The sequence below is a fragment of the Macrotis lagotis genome, chromosome 1, assembly GCF_037893015.1.
Source record: "Macrotis lagotis isolate mMagLag1 chromosome 1, bilby.v1.9.chrom.fasta, whole genome shotgun sequence".
Taxonomy (NCBI): domain Eukaryota; kingdom Metazoa; phylum Chordata; class Mammalia; order Peramelemorphia; family Peramelidae; genus Macrotis; species Macrotis lagotis.
Genome location: NC_133658.1, coordinates 845,293,075 through 845,318,234, shown reverse-complemented (window position 1 = coordinate 845,318,234; position 25,160 = coordinate 845,293,075). Strand labels below are relative to the sequence as shown.

Below are 25,160 nucleotides of genomic sequence, written 5' to 3'. Positions count from 1 at the left end.
ATTATATTGAAATATAGTACTTGAGAGATAAATAACACCAGGTGAAGAGGCACAAAGATTTATAATTTTAGAGGGAAAGAAGGGAGAGTATGAATACTGAGTAAATTCAGTTCAATAGATTTGGCCAAGAGAGGGCCAAATACATTCCCAATACATTTCCACTTGGATTTATAATTCTATCCTAATCTACAGGGAAGCAGGGGATGGGAAAGGGAAAGATAAAGGAAGAAGGGATTGATAAAAGGCAAGGTGAAGATATAAGTTAAAATAAACTGAAAGTTAAATTTTAAAAGAAAAGTTAAAGTGGAAAGGGAGTAAAACTCTGGTGAAGAGGAATAAGAGGAAAGGAAAGAGAAAAATAAAAAAGGAGAAAGATAGCATGGAAGGAAATACAGAATTAGTAATCTTAACTGAAAATGTGAATGGAATGAACTATCCTATAAAATGGAAGCAGATAGCAGAATGGATTAAAAAACAGAATCCTATAATATGTTGCATTGAAGCAGAGAGATACACACAGGGTAAAGGTAAAAGGATGGAGCAACATATATTATGCCTTAGCTGAAGTAAAAAAATCAGGGTTAATGATCCCGATCTCAGAAAAAGTAAAAGCAAAAATCAATCTCATTAAAAAGGATAAGGAAACTGCACCTTCTTAAAAGGCACCATTGGTAATATATCATTACTAAATATGTATGCACCTAGTGGTATAATATCCAAATTCCAAGAGGAATGGCTGAGTGAATTACAAGGAGACATAGACAACAAAACTTTAATAATAGGGGACCTCAACCTCCCTCTCTCAGGACCAGATAACTCTAACCACAAAATAAACAAGAAGGACATTAAGAAGGTGAAGTTAAGAATCTTAGAAAACTTAGATATGAAAACTTAATGGAAATAGAAAAAGTAGGCTTTTTTTTGGCAGTACATGGCACCTATACTAAAATTGACCATGCACAAAAACCTTAGAATCAAAATGCCGAAAGACAGAAATAATAAATACACACTTCTCAGACCATAATGCAATAAAAATTACTTGTAATAAAGAGTCATGGAAAAATAAACCAAAAACTAATTGCAAACTAAATAACTTGATCCTAAATAATGGGTGCATCAATGACAAATAATAGAAATAATAAATAATTATATCCAAAAAATTATGCTAATGAGAGTTCCTACCAAAATTTATGCATGCAATCAAGGTAATTTTGAGGGGAGACTTTATATCTCTAAATGCCTATGTGAATAAAATAGAGAAAGAGGAGATCAATGAATTGGATTTGCAAATAAAAAAGCTAGAAAAAGAACAAATTAAAGATCCCAAATTAAATACCAAATTAGAAATTCTGAAAATCAAGGAAGAGATTAATAAAATTGAAAGCAAGAAAAGCATTGATCTCATAAATAAAACTAAGATCTGGTTTTATGAAAAATCCAATAAAATAAAAAACCTTTGGTTAATCTGATTTGGAAAAAAGAAAGAAATTACTAGTATCAATAACAAAAAGGGTGAACTAATGACCAATGAGGAAGAAATTAAAGAGATAATTCAGACCTACTTTGCCAAACTGTATGCCAATGAATTTGTTAACCTGAGTGAAATGGATAAATATTTACAAAAATACAAACTGCCAAGATTGACAGAAGAGGAAAAAAAATACTTAAATAATCCCATAACAGGAAAAGAAATCGAAGAAACAATCAATAAACTCCCTAAGAAAAAAGTCTCCAGGTCCAGATAGATTTACAAGTGTGAATTCTACCAAACATTTAAAGAACAATTAATTCCTATTCTACATAAACTATTTTTAAAATATAGGAGAATAAATTCTGCCAAATTCTTTTTTTATGATACCAATATGATATTGATACCTAAAGCAGGAAGAACCAAAACAAGGAAAGAAAATTATAGACCAATCTCCCTATTGAATATTCATGCAAAAATCTTAATTAAAATTTTAGCAATGAGACTACAGCAAGTTATTACTAGGATAATACACTATGATCAGGACTTACAGGTAGGCAGGGATGGTTCAACATTAGGAAAACACTCAACATAATTAAACATATCAATAGCAAAACCAACAGAAATCATATATCTCAATAGATGCTTAAAACACCTTTGACAAAAAAAAACATCTATTCCTATTAAGAAGCACTAGAAAGTTTGGGAAAAAATGGAGTTTTCCTTAAAATAGTAAATAGTATCTCTCTAAAACCATCAACAAGTATTATATGTAATGGAGATAAACTCAGAGCATTTCCAGTAAAATCAGGGGTGAAACAAGGATGCCCTTTATCACCATTACTGTTCAATAATAATATTAGAAATGCTGACTGTAGCAATAAGAGAAGAAAAAGAAATTGAAAGAATCAGAATTATCAATGAGGAAGCAAAACTCACTCTTTGTAGGTGATATGATGGTATACTTAGAGAATACGAGAAAATCATCTAAAAAAACTCCTTGAAACAATTAACAAATTCAGCAAAATATTAGGATGTAAAATAAACACACATAAATCATCAGCATTCATATGTGTATATATATATATATATATACATATTTATATAAACAAAACCCAAGAGCAAAAGATAGACATAGAAATTTCATTTAAAGTAACTATAGACAACATTAAATACTTGGGAATCTATCTTTCAAGACAAACCCAGAAACTCTGTCAACACAATTATAAAGCACTTCTCACTCAAAAAAAAATGAGATCTCCATAATTGACAAAATATCAATTGCTCATGGTTAGGTTGAGCAAATACAATAAAAATGACAATTCTACGCGATTTAAATTACTTATTCAGTGTCAAACAAATCAAGCTACCAAATAACTATTTTACTGAGGAAAAAATATTCATTCAACAAATGAATTCATTCATTCAACAAAAGGACAAGAATAACAAGAGAACTGATGAAAACATTGTAAAGGAAGGCGGCCTTATCTCCATCCAGAGGAAGAAAAACAAATCAAAACAAAACAACCCTTCAGAATCTGATTAACACTTTATAAAAAACTATCTCTTAGGTATTTATTTCCCTTAATCCTAATTCCTCATATCAAAAATGACTAATCTGTAAACATGTTTATCAAAAATTTTTAAAAAGGAATATAATTATAAAAATATTTTTAAAAAGACACAAATCCCTAGTTATGAATTGCTGCTTTTTGTAAATGATGTAGTGGATAGAACACTGGCCTTGGAGTCAGGAGGACAGAAGTTCAAATCTGATCTCAGAAACTTTACAGTAAACAGCTGTGTGACCTTGGGCTAGTCACTTAATCCTAATTGCCCCACATCTAGAAACATTTCTAGTTGTCTTGATTCATATCTGACCACAGGACTTAAATGGATCTGAAGGAGAAAGTGAGGTTGGTGAATTAGCACAACACCTCTCATCCAAATCCAATTCACAGCCTTCTTTGAAAATGACAGATATAAAAACATCATCATACCTCCTTCCTCTCCCTTTTATCTATCTTTTTTGGGAAAGTGTATTCCCTTCACTTCTAAATTGATAAACAATTTAACCTGCCTTTTAAGAGAGGCAGTTAACTGGCAGAGTTGTAGAATAAAGGAAGGCCAGATGATGGGGAGAGAGAGAAGTGTTAAGCACTTAGATATTGGTTGGACTTCAGTATGACAAGAAGGAGCTGTTAGACCTTCAGTCAGAATTTTCTTCTGGGGCCCACTACACTCCTTTTCAGGGGAATATGGGCTGCTTTGTGAAGGTTGATCTTCTTCTCCCAGATAAGCACAATGAGATGAACACAAGTATGAACATTCTGTTTTGCTCAAAAATATTGACTTGGAAACCCTGTGTTGGGACTGACCAGAATCACTTGTCTTTATTTCTTTCACTTCTGCAACAACATCAGCATCAACAATGATTTCACTTTTCCAACTCTCAATAGGCCCCTATTGCCATCCTTGGAATGTTAGGACCCCTATTCTTTCCCAATGAAAACATATTTGTTCTGTAGTCCAGGTTCTTGGGCCTAGTTTTCCTAGGTAACAAAAGATAAGAATTTTTCTTTTCTTTTATAATTTAAATACATGCTAGATTAGTTAAGTGGCACAGTGGTTAGAGCAATGGACTTGGAATTAGGAAATCTCTTCCTGAGTTCCAGTCCAGCCTCATATTTACTAGCTATGTAACCTTGGACAAATCATTTAACCCTATTTGCCTCAATTTTCATATCTCTTAAATGAGCTGGAGAAGGACCTAGCAAACTGCTCTAATACCTTTGTCAAGAAATTTCCAAAAGGGATCAAGAGGAGTCTGACATGACTGAAATAAAAATCATGCCAGCCAGTGTGATCTCTTCTCATTCTTAAGGGGATATTTAAAAGACACTTAATTTCTGGCTTGACCACAGAAATAATTTTTGGACAAGAATACCTTCTTTCTAATCTCCTAACTATATCTATCAGTTCCCTATGCTACCTGGAATGCTGGGACTAGGGAGCATAATGATGGAATGGGGAGAATGGAAACTGATGGTCATCTGCTTCTCTTTTTTTCTTTCAGCACCCTGTGGGGGCCAATATGTAGGTTCTGATGGAGTTGTCTTATCCCCCAATTACCCACAAAATTATACACGTGGACAAGTCTGCCTGTATTTTATCGTGGTTCCAAAGGACTATGGTATGTTCTCTTTGTAGTCTACTCACTTTTATCTGAAAGCTAGAAAAATCCAAGGTCCTGGCTCAATGTCTAAGGGAGAGAAAGTATAGGATGTATCCCAGAAGAGGCATGGACATATTTCTCCCCAGTTCCTCTTGCAATACATAAAATGAGTGGGTCTTCCAGTCTGATCTTATGTTCTAATTAACATAACACCCTTAGCCATGAAAACTACCAATAAGGAGGTATTATCTCAACAGGACATGCATTTTTCTGAAAAAGGCCAGCATACATGCCCCATAGAACATGGCCAAAATGAATGCATCCCCACCACATGTGTGTGTGTGTGTGGTGCAATGAAAGTCTTCTTGCCCCCACAGTACAAAGTCATGGGAATGATGTCTGTCATCTGGTTCTGGAATGTGTCCAGTATTGATTGATATGTGGAGGACTTTTTCAGGGTGGGTATGCATTTTATCTTTCCACTTGTTTAGCTCCTAAGAATGGTATCTTTCTCTTCCATCCAATCTTCCACAGCATAGTCTAGGCAAAGCCAACCAATAGGAGCATTAAGCTCAAAAATAAAAACAAAAAATGAAAATTGAACAAACAAAACCTCTTGAACAACCATGTCTAAAAATCACTGAACAAATTCAGATTCTCAGCTACAGATTTGCACAGTGGGAAGAACACTGGAAGTGAAGACAGAGGATCTGAGTTCAAACTTAACTCTGCCACTTACTAATATGACTTGGGCAAATTATCTTAACTTTTCTTGGTCCAAGATTCCTCATTAGTCAAATGAGAAGGCTCAAATAGATGACCTCTAAGGTTCTATTCTATCTCTAAACCTGATTCTAAGAACCAGGATTCCCTTTGCTACATCCCTGAAGAACAATACAGGTAGCAAAAAGAGCAGGATCTTCTCAAATAATGCCTGCCCTTTTCTTAGTAACTCTTTTGAGACAGGGACCAGGTCAAACATAATACTACAACTTTTGTAAGGTTACATTTGTCTCTATTTTCAAAATCCAATTCTATTTGGAGAGAGAAGTTATTCATCATATTGGATGTATTACTTCTTCACTTGGAGACAGAAATAATTATCTCCATAATCCAGCAATATCCTTAGTCATGGTCTACTCAAATAAAAAGATTGCTGGCATTAGAGTTAGAGTCCCTGGCCATGGATTCTGACTTTACTACTTCTTCCTTATATTTCCTTGATCCTTTGAGTCTATGGACAGTAATTCCTTTATGTGAAAAATGAAAGTGGTTACAATAGATGATAGTACTATTTTGCCTCTAAAGGCCATGATTCCATTAACTGTTGCTTTTAAACATCAGGGACTTTATCTCTAAAGTTAGGCAGAAAAATGAATAGAAATCAGAGGATGAAGAAGAACTTACAAACAATTAGACCTGTCCTGAAATGGGGCAGTTTAGGAGTGTGTTAGATGTCATTGAAAGTATTTAAGAAGAGTCTTGAGAAAACTTGTCTGAGATACTGTGGAGAACATTTATTGTTTGGATACAGTTTGAACCAGGATATAAATATGTTTCTAATTCTATAATCCTGTGATTCTTAAACTATTTTTTTTAATTTTGAGAATATTTTACAAGCACCTTTTAACTTAGTTTATTCAGTTTGTCTTAAGTTTGACTTAGTTTATTCAGTTTGTCTTAAGTGGTCCTAAAAATGACATTACATTTAGGGTCATCCAGTCCATTATTGGAGCCATAACATATTGCTATCATTAGGTTGTATGTGTAGGTATTCATAGATCAGTGTGCTCTCAGCAAATTTTAGCAAAATACAAGCCAAATTAAATAGAGAGACTTTGGAAGGTTGTCTCTTTCTAGTTCAATTTTTCATTTAAGCAGTTTCCAGCTGTCCTAGACCAACTACTTCATTTGCTCACAGAGGTTATTTACCAAAGAACAGAATTCCTTAGCTCTATTTGGGACCTACTTTCCCCATTCCTGTTTCAGCTCAGTATGAAAATGAATTTCCAAACAATTATTGAACTATTATTGTCCAATTATCTGAACAGAATACTTTGCAAAGTATTAGAGAGTTTCAAGGGTTTTTCCTAGTAAGTCGTTCAGTGTTTGCAGGTGCTATACATATATATTTCCCTATAATTCAAACTAGAGAAGTCTCAAATTTATTATCTTCTGCTTTCCCAATTCTTTCAACTATCCACATAGGATTAAATGGCCTATAATGTGGGGTTTTTTTGTTTGTTTTCCTTGAAACACCTCCTTTTGGGGATATAAAGCTGGTGTCCAAGACAGATGAGAGTTTGATTTGATTGTCTCTTTTCTTCATATTGTGCCTAAGGAAAATGGGCGAGGAAACTGACCAGGTCAGTTAAGCTATGTCCAGTGCCAGTTTCCCAGGTTTTTGGTCCAGTCTGCTAAAATACTTTGTAAACTATTCAGTCCTTCAAAAGATAAGACTGAGAACCAGTGTGCCTGGCTTATGGGAGGTTTCCTACAAACAAATGAATATTTTAACAGCCATGTATCTTAAAAAGATATAAAGTAAAGGAATTTACCTGCATCTGAGTTTCATCTTGGAGACTGTCTCATTCAAGATTTTAAAGAAAAGAATAGGCAATGATTGTTGGAATGAGATGAAATCAAAAGTAGAGCCAAAATTGGATTTGGAGATTTGTAGAGGACTAATAATGAAACATGCTAGCCATCTCCTGATAAAGAGGTAAAAAATGCAGGGTGCAAAATGAGACATAAATATTTTAGGAATGACTAAAATAGAAATCTGTTTTACTTGTCTAAACATGCTTTTAAAAGACTTTTAAAAATTTTGTCAATTAGAAGAATTGGGTTGGGAGGTAAAGAAAGTGTGTGTTTTTTTTTTAAAGAGTGAAATAGGATGCCTGAAGAGGAGAATATTTTCTGAATTCTTACATATGCCTTTCTTCTCAAATGCTAGGCTTGACCTGAACTTTGTTTTCTCTGCAGTGGTATTTGGCCAGTTTGCCTTCTTTCACACAGCCCTCAATGATGTAGTGGAAGTTCATGATGGACACAATCAGCACTCAAGACTCCTGAGCTCCCTTTCTGGCTCCCACACAGGTATGAGAGGATACATCTGAGAGAGAAGGGAAGCATTTGAAGTGGGGAAGAAAAGGTGGAAGGGTGAAGGTTTGTACATAAGGGAATTCAAAATACAGTTCAATCTTTATTCCTTGATGCTGAACCCTTCTCTGGAATATAACAAAAGAATTTCTATCAGATTTTTAAATGTTATTTTTAAAATGAAATTAAATATTTGCTTAGTTCAGTGCTACTGTGCCAGAACTATAAATATTGATGGGTTGAACCTTTTTTCAGAATTTTGAGTATGTCTTTTATAAATAAAAGAATGAAAGAAAAATATTTGTTTGTAAGTTTGTCTTGTGCCAAGCACTATCTTAAAACCTGGAGATATAAACAAATAGAACTACTGTAGTAGTCCCAGTCCTCAATGAGTTAACATTTTTTAGGGGGGAGGTAACTGTCAAGGTTCACAGTGGGGTCAGAAGGCATACAGGGATGCCTTGAAAGTCTCTTATAAGAACTTTGGAATTGATTGTGCAACATGGGAGACACTGGCACAGGACCATCCAGCATTCTGCACCCTCATCAGAGAGGATACAGGATTATGTGAGTGAAGCATAATTGAAGCAGTTCAAAGGAAACTGAGATATGTATGTTTAGGGAACCCCCCCCCCCCCCCGCCAAGGTGTTCATATTGACTATTGTGCCTGACATGTTGTAGATTTGAACTCAGATCTTCCCATTTCCAGGACTGGTGCTCTATCTCCCTTTCTATCCTTCTGCCTCATAAATTAGGCAATAGTGGCCACAGATAGGTCCTGTGGCTTTGTTAAGTAAAGTCATTTACACATTCTTTCTAAAACCAATGGTAGTATTGATTACTGTAATGTTAGCAGTAGGTAGAGCTCTGAGCCTAAAGTCAGGAGGATCTGAGTTCAAATCTAGTCTCAGACACTTATTAGCTGTGTGACCTTGGACAAGTCCCATAACCCTGATTGCCTCACAATCAAGATCATCTCCAGTTACCTTGATCTATATCTGGTCACTGGACCTAGATGACTTTGGAGGAGAAGGTGAGATTGATGACTTTGCACAACACCCCCTCAGCCAAAACTAATTCATGTGAATGGCATGGCGTCACCTTTCTGATGTCATGGTTTTCTTCAAGAACAAAGGGCAAAAACAAGCAAAACAAGGTAGTACTGATTAATCTTCTCAAACCCAAAGGAACCTGGTTGAGAGATGGCCAAGTCTGATGGGACTGGAATACTTTACTCTGTAGCCTTTGGCTTATCTCGTCGATAAATTTTCTTCTCTATAAAATAGAGATAGCAATCTGTCTTACCTGTCCCTCAGATTTGCTATAAGTACCAGTGAGAAAAAAGTAGATATGAAAGTATTTTTAGATTTGTTTTTTTGTATCTAGCCTCAATAGCCAGAGACTTAGATTTGCATCCAAAAGACCTGGGTTGGAGGTCTGACTTTACTACTTATTAATTATATGAACTTTTGTGTACTTCATTTCACATCTCTGGGCTACTGAGTAGTTTCTAAGATTCCTTATACCCTCAAAGTTTTGCAATTCTCTGATTTTTCTAGTCTGCTTCAATTTTCCAGTAACAAGTTTTTACAGGGCACTAGGGATAACCTTAAGTATAAAAGATGAAATCTTAGTAACTATAATGTATTATAGTCAGTTAATCCAGGCTCCTTGGATTATTCTCTCACTTCTCACCCCCCCCTTTTTTTTCTAAAGGAGAATCACTGCCACTGGCCACCTCCAACCAAGTGTTGATTAAGTTCAGTGCCAAAGGCCAAGCAACAGCTAGAGGATTTCACTTTGTTTACCAAGGTAAGTAAGATGAGGAAGAGGCAGTTGACTCCCAGCTGAACCAACTTGGGTCTGTCAGTAGAAAACTCACAGACTTAAGACCCCTTTTCCATAGATGCAGTCCCACCTTTAGATTTTATATTGTTACAAATGATAAGGATTATCAGCTTGAGGTCCTCATAATCTTTAAGTATTTATGTGATTCTGGCTTAGATGAAAATGTGGAACTTTAGTCACGAGGCTGATTTATATGAAAATTCTTAACCAGAGATCCATGAACATTTTACTATTTTTGACAACCATGATTCCCAATTGTTGGTTTTCTTTGTAATTCTATGTAATTTTATACATTTTTATGAAAAGGGGTTCAAAAAGGGGAACCCATGACACACAGAACAATTAAGAATCCCTGTTTTTAGTCAAGCTGTTGGTCACCTTGGTACTTTGCTCAGGAACTTAATCACTCTTTGCTCAGGAAACCAGAATTCACTGGACTATTTTGGGGCTTTCTCACTATCTATGTAGCATAGCTACATATTTTTCAGGATTCTGGATAAAATGTGCCTTGGAAGCCTTTTGGAGATACACCTCAGAAATATTCTTAAAATAAAGACCCCACTTGAATTGTTTGACCCATAAATATCTCTCAGAGTTGGAATTCCAGCCTTGAAGGGTTGAGGGAAGGGGGAAGAATCTCCTACCAAGGAAATCAAAGATTCTTTGATCATGTGAGAAGATCTGCTCATGCATGGTGCCAGCCCTGCTTTCCTGAAATGTTCAATTTTTTTGAGGGATTTACGGCAATTAACTATATATCCCAAAACCCTATAGAGTTCCTTTACAATTTATATATAGTAGCTTTAGATTCCCTGTATAAATAAATAAATGACCTTTTTAAAAGAGCTCAAGTAAATTTACAAAAAAGAAAGGGTGAATTTGTATTCATAAGCATTTGTGGCTTATGGAGAGACCAGAGTGATAGATTGGGGCTAAACCTCTGGGCAAAATAATTTGAGCAGGATTTACCTACCTAGTGTCAGATTTAAGAATGATCAGGGATTAGAACCAATAGAATGGTTGTAGGCTGAGACAATGTCATCCTGAAAAAGTCTTGGATTCATCAAGGACCTGGTTTCATAATCTTAAATTCCCTTTAAATAGGTTTTAATCTTTACTTTGGTAAATTAATAATACTGACATGCTATTATGAAATGGTAGAGAACTGTGACATCTTGGAATCAAAGGACTATGATAATCTTGTAGGGAAACTCTGGCTTCTAGGTTAGATCTAGGACAAACTTCAATAGTACTTTCTTCATTTCTCCTGATGTATGTTTTTGCTGGTCTTTGAAGAAGTACAGACCAGACCTTGAACCCACAGAAATAGCCATAGTCATGATAATGAAGACAAAAGGAGAGAAAAATCATGGAATTCTAATACCACTTGCAATGTCACTAATTTTTCTCTTAGCACATCTTAGTTATTTACTTACCCTATTACTGTGTACCTTCTATTTAACACTTAGGCAAGCTGAATCAAGGATAGACTCATTCTTCCTGTCTGCAGCATGGCATTAGGAAGTGCTTATGCAGTGAACTTGACTTAACTTCCTCTCCTTTTATGAAAGAGCATCCTTTTGTCTCTGTATTCCACAGCACCCTTTTTGCCTTACTATTGAATGGGATACATGAGTTCTTTGCCCCTGACTAATCAAGTAATTTTGAGCAAAGTATAATTTCATTTGTTTCATTTGCAAGGTAGGTATGATCCTGATGGATCTCAGGTAGAAGTACAAGATGTTTTTGAAGCAATCTGCTTCTTGGTTTTAGTTTTGGCCAACAATAAGGCAGATTCATTTTTGGAGTAATTGTGAGGTCAACTGCCTCTCTTTTTATCACTCTCCCCCATATAGCTGTACCTCGAACTAGTGCCACCCAGTGTAGCTCTGTGCCTGAACCCCGATATGGCAGGAGGATTGGAAGTGATTTCTCAGTAGGGGCTGTCGTCCACTTCGAGTGCAACTCTGGATATTCTCTACAGGGCTCCCGTCATATTGAGTGCCTTACAGTGCCTGGGGCCCTAGCTCAATGGAATGTTTCTGTTCCTACCTGTATAGGTGAGTATTTGGAGATGGACAGGACTGGAGGAGACCAGGTGTCAGTGGGATACAGGTTTTCAAAAAGATCTTATGAAAGTTCCAGTTTGAAAGTGGTAGCAAAAGTACAAGAAATTGGGTAGGGATTATATTCTTCTAGAGATCAATAAATGATCTCCTGTCCATTACCATTAATGAGATCATTTCCCATGTCATGATCCTGAATCCTTAAACAAATTTGTAAAACATTACCTACCATAGCTAAAAATTAATTTTGCATTCTCTTCTGATTGTGTTATCTTGCCACAACTCTACTATTAATGAAGAATTGAGTATCAAAAGCCACTATAGTTCAAAATAAAGACTACTAGATTGGATTTCTGGAACTCATTCATTCATTCATTCATTCATACATTCATACCTAAATTGGTCTAGCTCCTTAGGGAGATACAAATTTTGGATTTCTGGAACTGTTTCATTCATTCATTCATTCATTCATTCATTCATACATTCATACCTAAATTGGTCTAGCTCCTTAGGGAGATACAAATTTTTTTAAAAATTGTCTTTACCTTCAAAGAATATTTAGTCTAGATGGGAATAACTATAATATAATACACAAATAACTATAATACAAATGGGTTATAAGTGCTTAGAAGAAAAACAAAGAAATATCTACAAGAGCAGATGAGAATATAAGATCATTAACAAATGGTACATAAAGGAAGGTTTCATGGTTGATGTGCCATTTGATCTAAACTTTGAAGACTAAACAATTAGCTTTTCATAGTTGATAATGTACTGAATTTGTGGTCAGAAAGACCTGGGGCTTAAATCTAAGCTCAGCAAATTACAGGGTCTGCATTCCTACATATCCTTGAATTGTAAAGTGGGGATAATAGTTGTGCCTTATCTCTAAAGATTGCTGTGAAGAAGAATGTCAAGCATTTTCCAAAACTCAAAACACTTTATAAATGCTTGCTTCTATTATTATCTTTGCATTTATTTCCTTTTTTTCATCATCATTATTGTTGCAGTTGTTTATAGGTGAAGATGAGAGTGGAGAGGAAGAGTACAATCCAAGCAAAGGGAACTGTGAACAAAATATTAAGGCTAGAGGCTAGGGGGATTAATTCAGGGAGTTGCAAGTATCTCATGTGATTTAGAAAGTAGAATTCTTGGTAGAGTGAGTAAGTAAAAGAAAGGAGAAAGGTAGAACTAGGAAGTTATATAAGAAGGCAGAGTTCTACTCTTTATAGAAAACTCTAAAAATAGAACTGCTTTTGGTTCAAAGTGGAGTCTCTAAAGATATCTTTGAGATTCCCTATGGCCCTAGAGCTTTGATTCTATGAGATTTTTCAAGAAGAGTTTGCATGACAGCTTTAAGGAATATAGTTGATGAGATTTATGCTTTGATTGTAGGTTGCAATAAAAAACATAGATCCTAAGAATTAGCTAGATTAGATGAAAATGGTAGGTTCTGGGAAGATTTTTAGAGCTCTTTGAATGTCAGATGTTTTGACATCACTTATTTGGCAATGGGTAACCATTTCCTGTTTATCTTCATTGATAATCATTTCTCCACATTTTGGAATTCACATAGAACTGTGTTTGCAACTTTTTTCTGTACATAAATTATGTTATAATTATTATTATTTGGGTATGTACCTGCAAAGTTTTACTCTAATCCCTTATAGTGAGAAAGTGACCCTGGATTCCTAAAGGTCAAGTCAACAAAGTCAAAGATCTGTCAGGTTCTGTATCATACTAGAAAGATTTGTAAGACTATCCTAGTTTCATAGAAAGAGGCTGACTGCCAGTAAGCCAGCCACTTGATCTCTTTCTCAAGTCCACCCTCCACACCTCCTACCATGGCTACCTATGAAACAAAGAGAAATACAACATAGAGAAAGAGGAACGGATAATCAAGATAGTGGGGAAGACCCTTGGGACCTGGAAAAACATAGAAAAGAGTTCATACAGAATAAGTTGTGATCTTCATTGTATGAGAGAATCTTCACAATAATGAAATCACAGATCCATTGGCATGTAGGCTGTGTATCACTAAATAAACATCAATATTCATGAGGGAAAGAAATGTTAGTTGAATTCTGTTTCTCCCTCAGCTCAGCATTTTAGTTTACATTCAAATACTTAATAACTATTTCTGAATTTAGTTTAATATTTTGAGCAATGAAGCAATATATGTAATCAAAATTATGCATTGCTAAGAATAACACATATATCACTATGAGGGATGGATTATTATTGGGAGACATTAGAGGCTAAGATACTTCTTAGAAGTTATTATAATAATCCATGAAAATGATGAGAAAAATGATGACAATGAATATGTCAAGGAATAGTGCAAAGATAGAAGCAAAAAGCATTGACAATTTACTTGAGAACAGATATGAAGGAGAGGAAGTGAAAGATGCCTCTAAAATTTCAAGCCTAGAAGAAAGAATGATGGTGCCATTGTCAAGCTCAGCAGGGTGGTAAATTTGCAGGAGATGATTTGGTTTGGGCCTTTTTGAACTTGACTTCTTTGTGAGATATGCAAGTGGAGATTTCCATTAGGCATTTGGACAGATGATTCTGGAGTTTGGCAGAAAAACCATTATTGTAAATAAAATTTGGAATTCTCTACATAGTGATAATAATTGAAACCATGAGATTGCCAAGGGAAAGAGAAAGGAAAAGAAAAGATCCAAGTATAGGTCTTTGAGGTATGTTTACATTTAATGTGGGAATATGAAGGGAATTCTTTAAAACTGAAAGAGAAGAAACAAGAAGAATAGAAAAGTGTAAAGTTATAGAAGCAAGGGGAAAAGAGTGTGTATAAGAAAGGGAGTAGTCAATGCTTTTGAATTCTGCAAACACTTGAAGTAATTTGAGGATAAAGAAAGGTTATTGAATTGAAAAATTAAGAGGTCATTAGAAATCTTTGAGAATTGGATTAAAGATTTGGGCATCAGGGAGGTGATGCCATGACAACTAAGTGAATTGGATTTGAGCAAGGGATTGCTGTATTCTCTATTAGATATTGGAAAGGTTTGGGTAGATGATGAGAATTTTGAGGCAGTATATAGGCTACTGACTGAAGAAATTTGGCAATGAAGAAGATGAATGGGCCAGTAGCTCAGGGGGATAATAAGATCAAGAGAAGTATGTTAAAATGGTTCAGAGTTTCAACACATAGCACTCTCATGTTTGATCTCACTACAAAATTCATTGATAATACCTACAAATCAGCTTAGTAGACATTCTCATTCATACAAAAAGAATATAAAAAGGCATTTGAGTGTTTTGATCTTCCTCACTGCTACCAACCTGCCTCACTCTTAGTCCCCCTCTTCACCTGACCTTGGGAAATGAACCACTTAAGCTGCTTCCAGAAAGTCAATTCTATCTAAACAATAAGTCTAAACACTTATGAACTTAAGATTTTGGGGGTCAAGTTGCTATATCTTATGTAGGCAAAGTCAGTTAGACATCCCAACTGAGGCAAAGCAAAAATCAGACTTTTTTGGAATAATTTATTCCTTAATACATTAGATAGGACAAAATAGTGGCCTTGGTAACATTTCTTTGGAATATGGGACTGTACTCACAGATCTGTATTAATCACTCTAATGATCTCTATCTATCTACATATATATATATATATATATGTATATATATATACATATATATATATATATATATATATCCTTTCTTACCAATAAATAAAAAGAAATTATATACTGACCTCAGACTTGAAGGGTAGAGGATGGAGGTACATTTTTGAATAAGAAGGTCTATCCATAGGTAATGCAGAGATCCATGATCTCAGGCATTTCCTTGTCTTCTATATAGATTGTTTAATCTAGAGATAAGAGGAGGAATATCAGCCAAGGATGTGAATTGTTTTCCTACTTTTTTCCACTAGACTGGTCATAACTCCAGGCAGATTTGTCGTTTCCATTACCTAAGCTGTGCCTCTTAATCTTGATCAAAAGTCCAGTGTTGCAGGGACTGGAGAGAGCCTTGATATGGGAACAAATGAAATCATGGGGATGACTGGGGACTCTTTATATTACAGAACAAATTCCTTACAAGAACTGGTATTTTCCTCTTGCAGTGCCTTGTGGAGGAAATCTCACAGAGCGCAAAGGGACAATTCTATCTCCTGGCTTCCCAGAACCCTACCTGAACAGTCTCAACTGTGTATGGAAGATCACAGTCCCAGAAGGGGCTGGCATCCAGGTAATATCATCAGAGTACATTGTTAGTCAATCATTCTATTAATATCCATTTCCTGAATGCCTGTTCTTGGCATATTCTCAGGTTAGACAATATGAAAATGTATAAGAAACAGTCCTTATCTTCTAGTTTCATTGGAAAGACAGGACATGAATATATGGAAAAATAATACAAGGCTATGTGAAATAAGGATCAAATGAATATTACAGATAATAAGGCCTTATGGGGTCCAGTGAAGGAAAAGAGTACTCTGGATCAGCTTGACAGGAAATATTTCATGGAAACATGAAATTTCAATTGAATTTTGAAGAACAAATATGATTGGGATCAACCAGGAATTTTCAATGTTTTCAATCTAGTTTCAACTAAAAAGATATTAATAAAAATGGAGATAGATTACTGTAGGCTTTCTAAGTAAACAGATTGAGAGGAGTAAAACCACAGTGATGGGAAAACTTATGCTCAAAGTAGTTATATTTTGTAGCCAGAGCAGGAAATGGACCTAACTGCTTTTAGATACTATTTTGTTGTTGTTGTTCAGTTGTTTGGTTGTGTCTTCATGACCCCCATTCAGGGATTTCTTTGCAGATACTGGAATGTTTTGCCATTTCTTTCTCCAGTTCTGGGCAAACAGGGTTAAGTGACTCATCCAGGATCACATAACTGGAGGAAACATCTGAAGTTGAATTTGAACTCATAAAGTTGAATCTTCCTGACTTCAAACCTAGATGCTATCCACTGTGCCATCTGGCTGCCCACATAAGGAGGAGTTCAGACTAAATAGTCTCTCAGTACTACAGTGTTAGAAAGGGAGTAATCGTGATAGTAAACTAGAAAGTCAGACTAAGACTTTGAATGTTGGCCTAAAGTTTATATTTCATCCTACTGTAGACAATGGGGAATTATTAAAGTCTTTGAGTAGGAGAGTGATGTGATGACAATGGTACTTGGGGAAGGTATATTGCAGAGACAGAGAAGGAAACAGTAAGGATGAGCTAACTTTTCAAAACATTAAAGTGTGTGTCTCTTGTGTGCATGGTCAGTAACCTTGAGGGAGACTGCTATATTAACTCATAACAAGAACATTTTAAGAATGGCTTAAGCCCTGAAACCCTTGCCCTTCGGGATCATATCAGGAAGACAGCTTCACTGGTTTTAAGGAGGGTATTCTGTATTGAAGATAGAAATTCTCTGTACTTATCAGAAGTGGATAAATTTTCTACAAAAGACATAATATTTTTAAAAAGTGCTTAGCATTGTTTCTGGCATATAGAATAAGCTCTATAAATGCTTATCCCCTTTTCTTCCCTACCCCTATAAAAGTATGACTGCCTCAACATTACTTAAAGACATTGTGGCTATTGTTGTTTGTATATGGATAACAAAAGGTATAATCCAGGAAGCTAAATGCAAATTATACTATTCTAGACAATCCTTAGTACTTCAGTTAGCAATAAATTAGTTTGAAAAAATGGAATAGGTTGCTTTATTAGGGAGTGAGCTTATCTGTCTCTAGAAATATTCGACCAGAGACCAGATGACTGCCTATAAAGGATATCTGTTCTGTTTGATTTTTTAAATTTACTTAAATGAAAGCATAAATAGCATACTTACAAAATTTGCATATTATACAAAACTTTAGGGAAAATGTAACATGATAATTAATAGAATTGGGATCCATAAAAATCTCAATAAAATTGAACAACTGACTGTTTCTTCTAAGGAAAAATATAGTAGGGAATATGGAAAGTATTACACTTGGTTAAAAAGGTACAGAATCACAAAATAATTGATTTTTTTTATCAATTTTGGAATGATCTGAATTATTATCAAGTTGTGTTCCCTGGCTCTCACTTTACTGATTAGGTAATTGAGACACAGAGAGTTTCAGAAGCTTAACCAAGGTCACACAGGTACATAGGAAGTCCCACAGTTAAGACTCTCTGACCCCACATTGAGCATTTACTATACTAAAGTGGGCTGCTTCTCTCCTACAAGCTCTTAGCTGATAAGAAAAATAGGGCTAGACAATAGTTTAGGTAAAAAAATTCCTGAAGGCTTTTTTAAACTGCAAAAATAATATACATCAGCAATGGGACATAGCAGCCAAGAGGATCCATATAGTCTTAAATTATATCCGTATATCTGGTATCTAAAACAAAGGATGTGATACTCCTACTATTAATCTGCTCTCCATGTTGAGGACCTTATTTTAAAAAATATTGACAATCTGGGAGACAAGTAGAGGACTGATAGAATTGGTAGCTATAAAAATCCTGTCCAGTGAATAGGATAGGAAAAATACTTGCTGTCTGAGCAAGGTTTATGTCTGCACTTCAACTAAAAGAAGTGAGATGTAATCAAAAGAGTTAGGAGGAGTATGGCCACTGTTTAAAGTATTTGAAAGCTAGTTGTCATGTCAAGCAAGGATCAACTTTTGTTCTTCTTGTGCATAGGTTAAAACTAGGAATAATGGGTAGAAGTTTTTTAAAAAAAAGGCAAATTTCAACTTAACATGAGGAAAATTTTCCAGTCTTTTCTTTCTTAATGATTCAGTATGAGTATTGGGCTCAAAATGACCTTAGTCTCTCTTTCTCTCTGTTTTTTTTTCTTTATTTTTTTTCCAATTACATGCACAAGTAGTTCTCACCATTCATTTATTTGCAAGTTTATCAGTTCTGCATTTTTCAACCACCCTCCCTTCCTTCCCCCCTCTCTAGAGCAGTGAATGATCTGGTAAAAGTTATACATGTTTAACACATTTCCATATTAGTCATGTTATGAAAAATGAATTAGACTTAAGGGAAAAACATGAGAAGGAAAGAAAAAATATAGAAGAAGGTTTAAAAATGAGCATAGTAGGTTTTGCTCTGCATTTAAATCCCTAGTTTTTTCTGTGGATGTGGATGGCATTTTCTATTAAAGGTCTCGCAGGATTGTCCTTGATCACTGAACTGCTGAGAAGAGCCACAACTATCATAATTAATCATCTCACAGTGTTGCTCACAGTGTTCTGTTGGTTCGGCTCATTTTCTGTTTCTCTCTTTTAGCCCAAACTATATTTTTTGTACTCAAATTTAAATGGTTTCCCTGATCAGAAGCAAGTCTCTAAGTTTCTTTCTCTAAGGACTACTAGATCAGCCATGGAAATTGGCTGCAGAGATTTGACTGGTTTATTGGAAAGGTGAGAGTATATAAGATCTCAAAGTCAAGCAAAAAGTTTCTTAAGTGTTCACATTGGGGGACAGATTCATCCATACTCAAGATCAAGGAGATAGATATAATCTGAGTGAGGGATACTTTGGAATCTAGTCCTACCTATTTCTCTGACTTATAAATTATTTTTGGTTTCAGCTTTTTCATTTTAAAAAATATAGTAACTAAGTGTCTCAGGAGTTATCTAATCTTAAATCATAATTTTCCCAATAATTTTTATTGAACACTATCCCACCTTTGCTTCATAACAAGGGAAGCCAACTACTTCCTGAATCAATCCTTTCCTCTTGTGGATAGTTTTTTTGTCAATTTAATTTCCTTACATTGAATTGAAATTTGCTTCTCTAGAGCTTCTGTCATTGTTCACAGTTCTGCCATCTGGGAATCTAGCAGCACGCATTTAATTTCTTTTACATGACAAGCTTTAAAATACTTGAAACTAGTGATGATTCTGTGCCCTCATGCAAGTCTTCTTTTTCATGTTAAAAATCCAAAAATTCCTTTTACTGATTGTCACTGTCTTATCACTCTCCTCTGTATATACTCCAGGTCATCAGTGTAATTCCTACCTTAAAGAAGGTGTTGAAAATATATTAAGATTAAAGATGTGACAGCACTTCCAAATGGTTTAAAGTGCACTGCAAATATAAAGAAATACCATTGCCACTAGTAAAAACTCCACAGAAGTCCAAATTGAAGTGTAGCTAATATATGGCAATCCCTCTACAAACTGTTTTTCTCCCTCAAACCAGAATAATTACTCTTTATAAGAAAATCCACAACAAAGTATGTTCAAGGTAGGAGATGAGAATTCATTGTAATTAAGGTTCTGTTCTGCTAAATTGATTTGGTCAGTCTGATCATGACATAAGACTGGTCATGCTACCTACATAGCTACATACTCACCCAGCTCTGGCTGCAGTGTCCCTATAATGTTTTTTCATTATTCAATAGAAATTTTGAATCAACATATTTTAGAAGCTAGAATTATTAATACTACATTGATCTTTTTCCAATACCAGACATAAGGAAAATATTACTTTAGGGAGTTTTCCCATAGCCTCCCTCAAAAAAATCTATTTTATTTTGGGTTTTTTCTGAATACATACCTTCAATAAGCTTATTTAGGGGAATATTTAATTTCAGTTTATTACATATAATGCCCAAACATTGTTATTTTCATTTGAAAGTTAGTGATATCCCGTTCTTTTCCTTCAAAGACCTTTCTTCTCTTTTCCATCAAATCACAAAATTAATGTGGGATTGAGAGGCTTCATTAAGATCCATTCATACCAGTTGATTTCTTAGAAGAATGAATGTTGTAGTATATTGATATTTTAGCAAAGCATTTAACCAAATCTTTTCTCATGCTGTCTTGGGGACAAAATGGAGAAATGGGGCCAAGTCAGTCAGGAGTCCAGTGAGATGGATTCTGAAGAGATTGAATGACTGGATGGGACCCAAAGGATGAACAGTAATTGATTAGTTGCAGTTTATAGTGAGATCTGCAATGAAGCCCAAAGGGATCTATTCTTGGCCCTATGTTATTTACTAATTTTTTCAATGACTTAAAGACTTTGTATATATGCTTGTTAAATTTCCATGTAACCTGAGAGATGGAGAACATTGTCCAAGTAAGAATCTAGAAAGATCCAAACTGGTTTAAAGATTGAATTAATTCTAATATAATGAACTATAATGAGGATAAATATGAAGTCTTATGCTACATTTAAAATATCTTAGTTTAAAATTTTCAACTTCATAAGTACTAATTAGAGGAATTTTGGCTTCAGAATATGTCTGAAACAATCTGAGGAATTTAGTGAATTACAAAGTTATTATAAGTCTGAGGCAACTGAAAGAGCTTAGGCTATATTTAAAGAGGTTTATGGTAGCTGGCACAGTGGAAAAGAGTGCCAACCTGGAGTCTGGAAGACTCACTTTCTTCTTTTTTTTTTCTTTTTTAGAAAGAAAGATTTTATTTATTTTGAATTTTACAATTTTCCCCCAATCTTGCTTCCCTCCCCTTACCCCCCACAGAAGGCAGTCTATTATTAGTCTTTACATTGTATCTATGGTATGCATTGATCTAAGTTGAATGTGATGAGAGAGAAATCATATCCTTAAGGAAAAAAAAACAGTATAAGAGATAGCAAAATTATATAATAAGATGTCAGATTTTTTTAAATTAAAGATAATAGTCTTTGGTCTTTGTTCAAACCCCATAGTTCTTTCTCTGGATAGAGATGGCATTCTCCATTGCAGACAGCCCAAAATTGTCCCTGATTGTTACATTGATAAAATGAGTAAGTCCATCAAGGTTGATCATCAACCCCCATTTTGCTGTCAGGGTGTACAATGTTTTTCTGGTTCTGCCCATCTCTCTCAGTATCAATTCGTGCAAATCCCTTCAGGCTTCCCTGAATTCCCATCCATCCTGGTTTCTAATAGAACAATAGTATTCCATGACATACATATACCACAGTTTGTTAAGGTATTCCCTAATTGAAGGACATTTACTTAATTTCCAATTCTTTTCTACCACAAACAGGGCTGCTATAAATATTTTTGCACAAGTGATATTTTTATCCTTTTTCATAATCTCTTCAGGATAGAGACCCAGTTAGTGGTATTGTTGGATCAAAGGGTATGCACATTTTTGTTGCCTTTTGGGCGTAATTCCAAATCGTTCTCCAAAAAGGTTGGATGAGTTCACAACTCCACCAACAATGTATTAGTGTCCCAGATTTCCCACATCCCTGCCAACATTGATCATTGTCCTTTCTGATCATATTGGACAATCTGAGAGGTGTGAGATGGTACCTAGAGATGCTTTAATTTGCACTTCTTTAATTATTAACAATTTAAAGCAATTTTCATATGACTATGGATCGCTTTAATTTCCTCATCTGTAAATTGCCTTTGCATACCCTTTGACCATTTGTCATTTGGGGAATGGCTTGTTTTTTTGAAAATTTGACTCAGTTCTCTGTATATTTTAGAAATGAGTCCTTTGTCAGAAATACTAGTTGCAAAAATTGTTTCCCAATTTACAACATTTCTTTTGATCTTGGTTACAGTGGTTTTGTTTGTACAGAAGCTTTTTAACTTAATGTAAACAGAATTACCTAGTTTGGTTTTAACAATGTTCTCCATCTCTTCCTTGGTCATAAACAGCTTCCCTTTCCATAGATCTGACAGGCAAACTACTCCTTGATCTTCTAGTTTGCTTATAATATTGTTTTTTATGTCTAAATCCTGTATCCATTTTGATCTTATCTTGGTATAGGGTTTGAGGTGTTGGTCTAATCTAAGGCTCTTCCATACTAACTTCCAATTTTTCCAACAATTTTTATCGAAGAGAGAGTTTTTATACTAATAGCTGGATTCTGGGTTTATCAAACAGCAGATTACTATAATCATTTCCTGCTGTTGGATCTAGTCTATTCCACTGGTCCACCACTCTATTTCTTAGCCAATACCAGACAGTTTTGTTGACTGATGCTTTATAATATAATTTAAAATCTGATAAGGCTAAGCCACCTTCTTTTGCACTTTTTTTTCATTGAATCCCTGGAAATTCTTGACTTTTTATTTCTTCATATGAATTTATTTACAACTTTTTCTAACTCATTAAAGTAATTTTTTGTAATTTTGATTGGTAGGGCACTAAACAGGTAGTTTAGTTTTGGTAGAATTGTCAGTTTTATTATATTAGCTTGGCCTATCCATGAGTAGTTGATATTTGCCCAGTTATTTAAATCTGATTTTATTTGTGTGAGAAGTGTTTTGTAATTGTTTTCAAAAAATTTCTGAGTCTGCCTTGACAGGTAGACTCCCAGGTATTTTATATTGTCTGAAGTTACTTTGAATGGGATTTCTCTCCCTAGCTCTTTCTATTGCATCTTGCTAGTCATATATAGAAATGTTGAGGATTTATGTGAGTTTATTTTATATCCTGCGACTTTACTAAAGTTGTAAATTAGCTCTAGTAGTTTCTTAGATGATTTTTTAGGATTCTCTAGGTATACCATCATGTCATCTGCAAAGAGTGAGAGTTTTGTCTCTTCCTTTCCAATTCTAATTCCTTCAGTTTCTTTTTCTTCTCTTATTGCTGAAGCTAACATTTCTAATATAATATTGAATAGTAGTAACAATAATGGGCATCCTTGTTTCATCCCTGATCTTATTGGGAATGCCTCTAGCCTATCCTCATTTCATATAATGCTTGTTGATGGTTTCAGATAGATACTGCTTATTATTCAAAGGAATAATCCATTTATTCCTACACTTTCTAGTGGTTTTTTAGTAGGGATAGGTGCTGTATTTTGTCAAAAACTTTTTCAGCATCTATTGATATAATCATATAATTTCTGGTAGGTTTGTTATTGATATGATTAATTATCCTAATTGTTTTCCTAATATTGAAACAACCCTGCATTCCAGACTTGGTCATAGTGTATTATCCTAGTGATAGTGACAGATATCCTAGTTGTAGTCATTTCGCTAAGATTTTATTTAAGATTTTTACATCTATATTCATCAGGGAGATAGATCTATAATAGGTCTACAATTTTCTTTCTTTTTTAACTCTTCCTGGTTTAGGTATCAGCACCATATTGGTGTCATAGAAAGAGTTAGGTAGAGTTCCATCTTCACCTATTTTTCCAAAGAGTTTATATAGAATTGGAACCAATTGCCCCTTAAATGTTCGATAGAATTCACTTGTGAGTCCATCTGGCCCTGGATATTTTTTCTTAGGGAATTCAATAATGGCTTGATGAATTTCTTTTTCTGAGATAGGGTTATTTAGGTATCTAGGTATTTAATTTCCTCTTCATTTAATCTGGCCAACTTATATTTTTGTAAATATCCATCCATTTCACTTAGATTGTCAAATTTATTGGCATAGAGTTGGGCAAAATAATTCTGAATTATTAATTTAATTTCCTTTTCATTGGTGGTGAGTTCACCTTTTTCATTTATGAGTCTAGCAATTTGGTTTTCTTCTTTCTTTTTTTAAAATAAAATTGACAAGAGGTTTATCAATTTTATTGGTTTTTTTCATAAAACTATCTCTTGGTTTTATTTATTAGTTTAATAGTTTTCTTGTTTTCAATTTTATTAATTTCTCCTTTGATTTTTAGAATTTCTAATTTGGTATTTAATTGGGGGGGTTTAATTTATTCTTCTTCTAATTGTTTTAGTTGCATATTTAGTTCATTGATTTCCTCTTTCTCTAATTTATTCATGTAAGCATTTAAAGATATAATATATCCCCGACTGTTGCTTTGAGTGTATCCCGTAAGTTTTGGTATGCTGTTTCATTATTGTTATTATCTAGGATGAAATAATTAATTCTTTCTATAATTTGTTGTTTGATCTATTTATTCTTTTTAAAAAAAGGTTATTTAGTTTCCAATTAGTTTTGGGTCTGTATATTTCCCTGGCCCTATATTGCATATGATTTTTATCGCATTAAGATCTGAGAAAGATGTATTCACTATTTCTGCCTTTCTGCATTTGGTTGTTAGGTTTTTAAGCCCTAGTACATGGTCAATTTTTTTGTAAGTGCCATGTACTGCAGGAAAAAAAAGTATATCACTTTCTATCCCCATTCAATTTCCTCCATAAGTCTATCATATCTAAATTTTCTAACAATCTATTTACCTCCTTAACTTTCTTCTTGTTTATTTTATGATTTGGTTTATCCAAATCTGAGAATGGGAGGTTGAGGTCTCCCACTGGTAGAGTTTTGCTGTATGTATCTTCCTGTAGCTCTTTCAAATTATACTCTAAGAATCTGGATGCTGTTCCATTGGGTGAATACATATTTAGTACTGAAATTACTTTTTTTGTCTATGGTACCTTTTAGGAGGATATAGCTTCCTTCCTTATCTCTTTTAATAATACTATTGCTGCAGCTGCTTTGTCTGAAGCAAATATATTTTGCTCCAACCTTTTACTTTTACAATCTCTCTCTCTCTCTCTCTCTCTCTCTCTCTCTCTCTCTCTCTCTCTCTGTATATATGTATATATATATATATATATATATATATATACATA

At 34.5% G+C, this 25,160-nt stretch overlaps 1 protein-coding gene across 1 annotated transcript in view; it reads left to right on the top strand.

Moving 5' to 3' along the window:
• Positions 1-25,160, top strand: part of LOC141508065 (CUB and sushi domain-containing protein 2) — a 619,633-nt gene that overhangs the window by 427,823 nt on the left and 166,650 nt on the right. Inside the window, exons 29-33 of the mRNA XM_074216347.1 lie at positions 4,545-4,661; positions 7,629-7,742; positions 9,463-9,558; positions 11,451-11,654; positions 15,757-15,881. Coding sequence (XP_074072448.1) covers positions 4,545-4,661; positions 7,629-7,742; positions 9,463-9,558; positions 11,451-11,654; positions 15,757-15,881 — 656 coding nt within the window. The remainder of the gene's footprint in view (positions 1-4,544; positions 4,662-7,628; positions 7,743-9,462; positions 9,559-11,450; positions 11,655-15,756; positions 15,882-25,160) is intronic.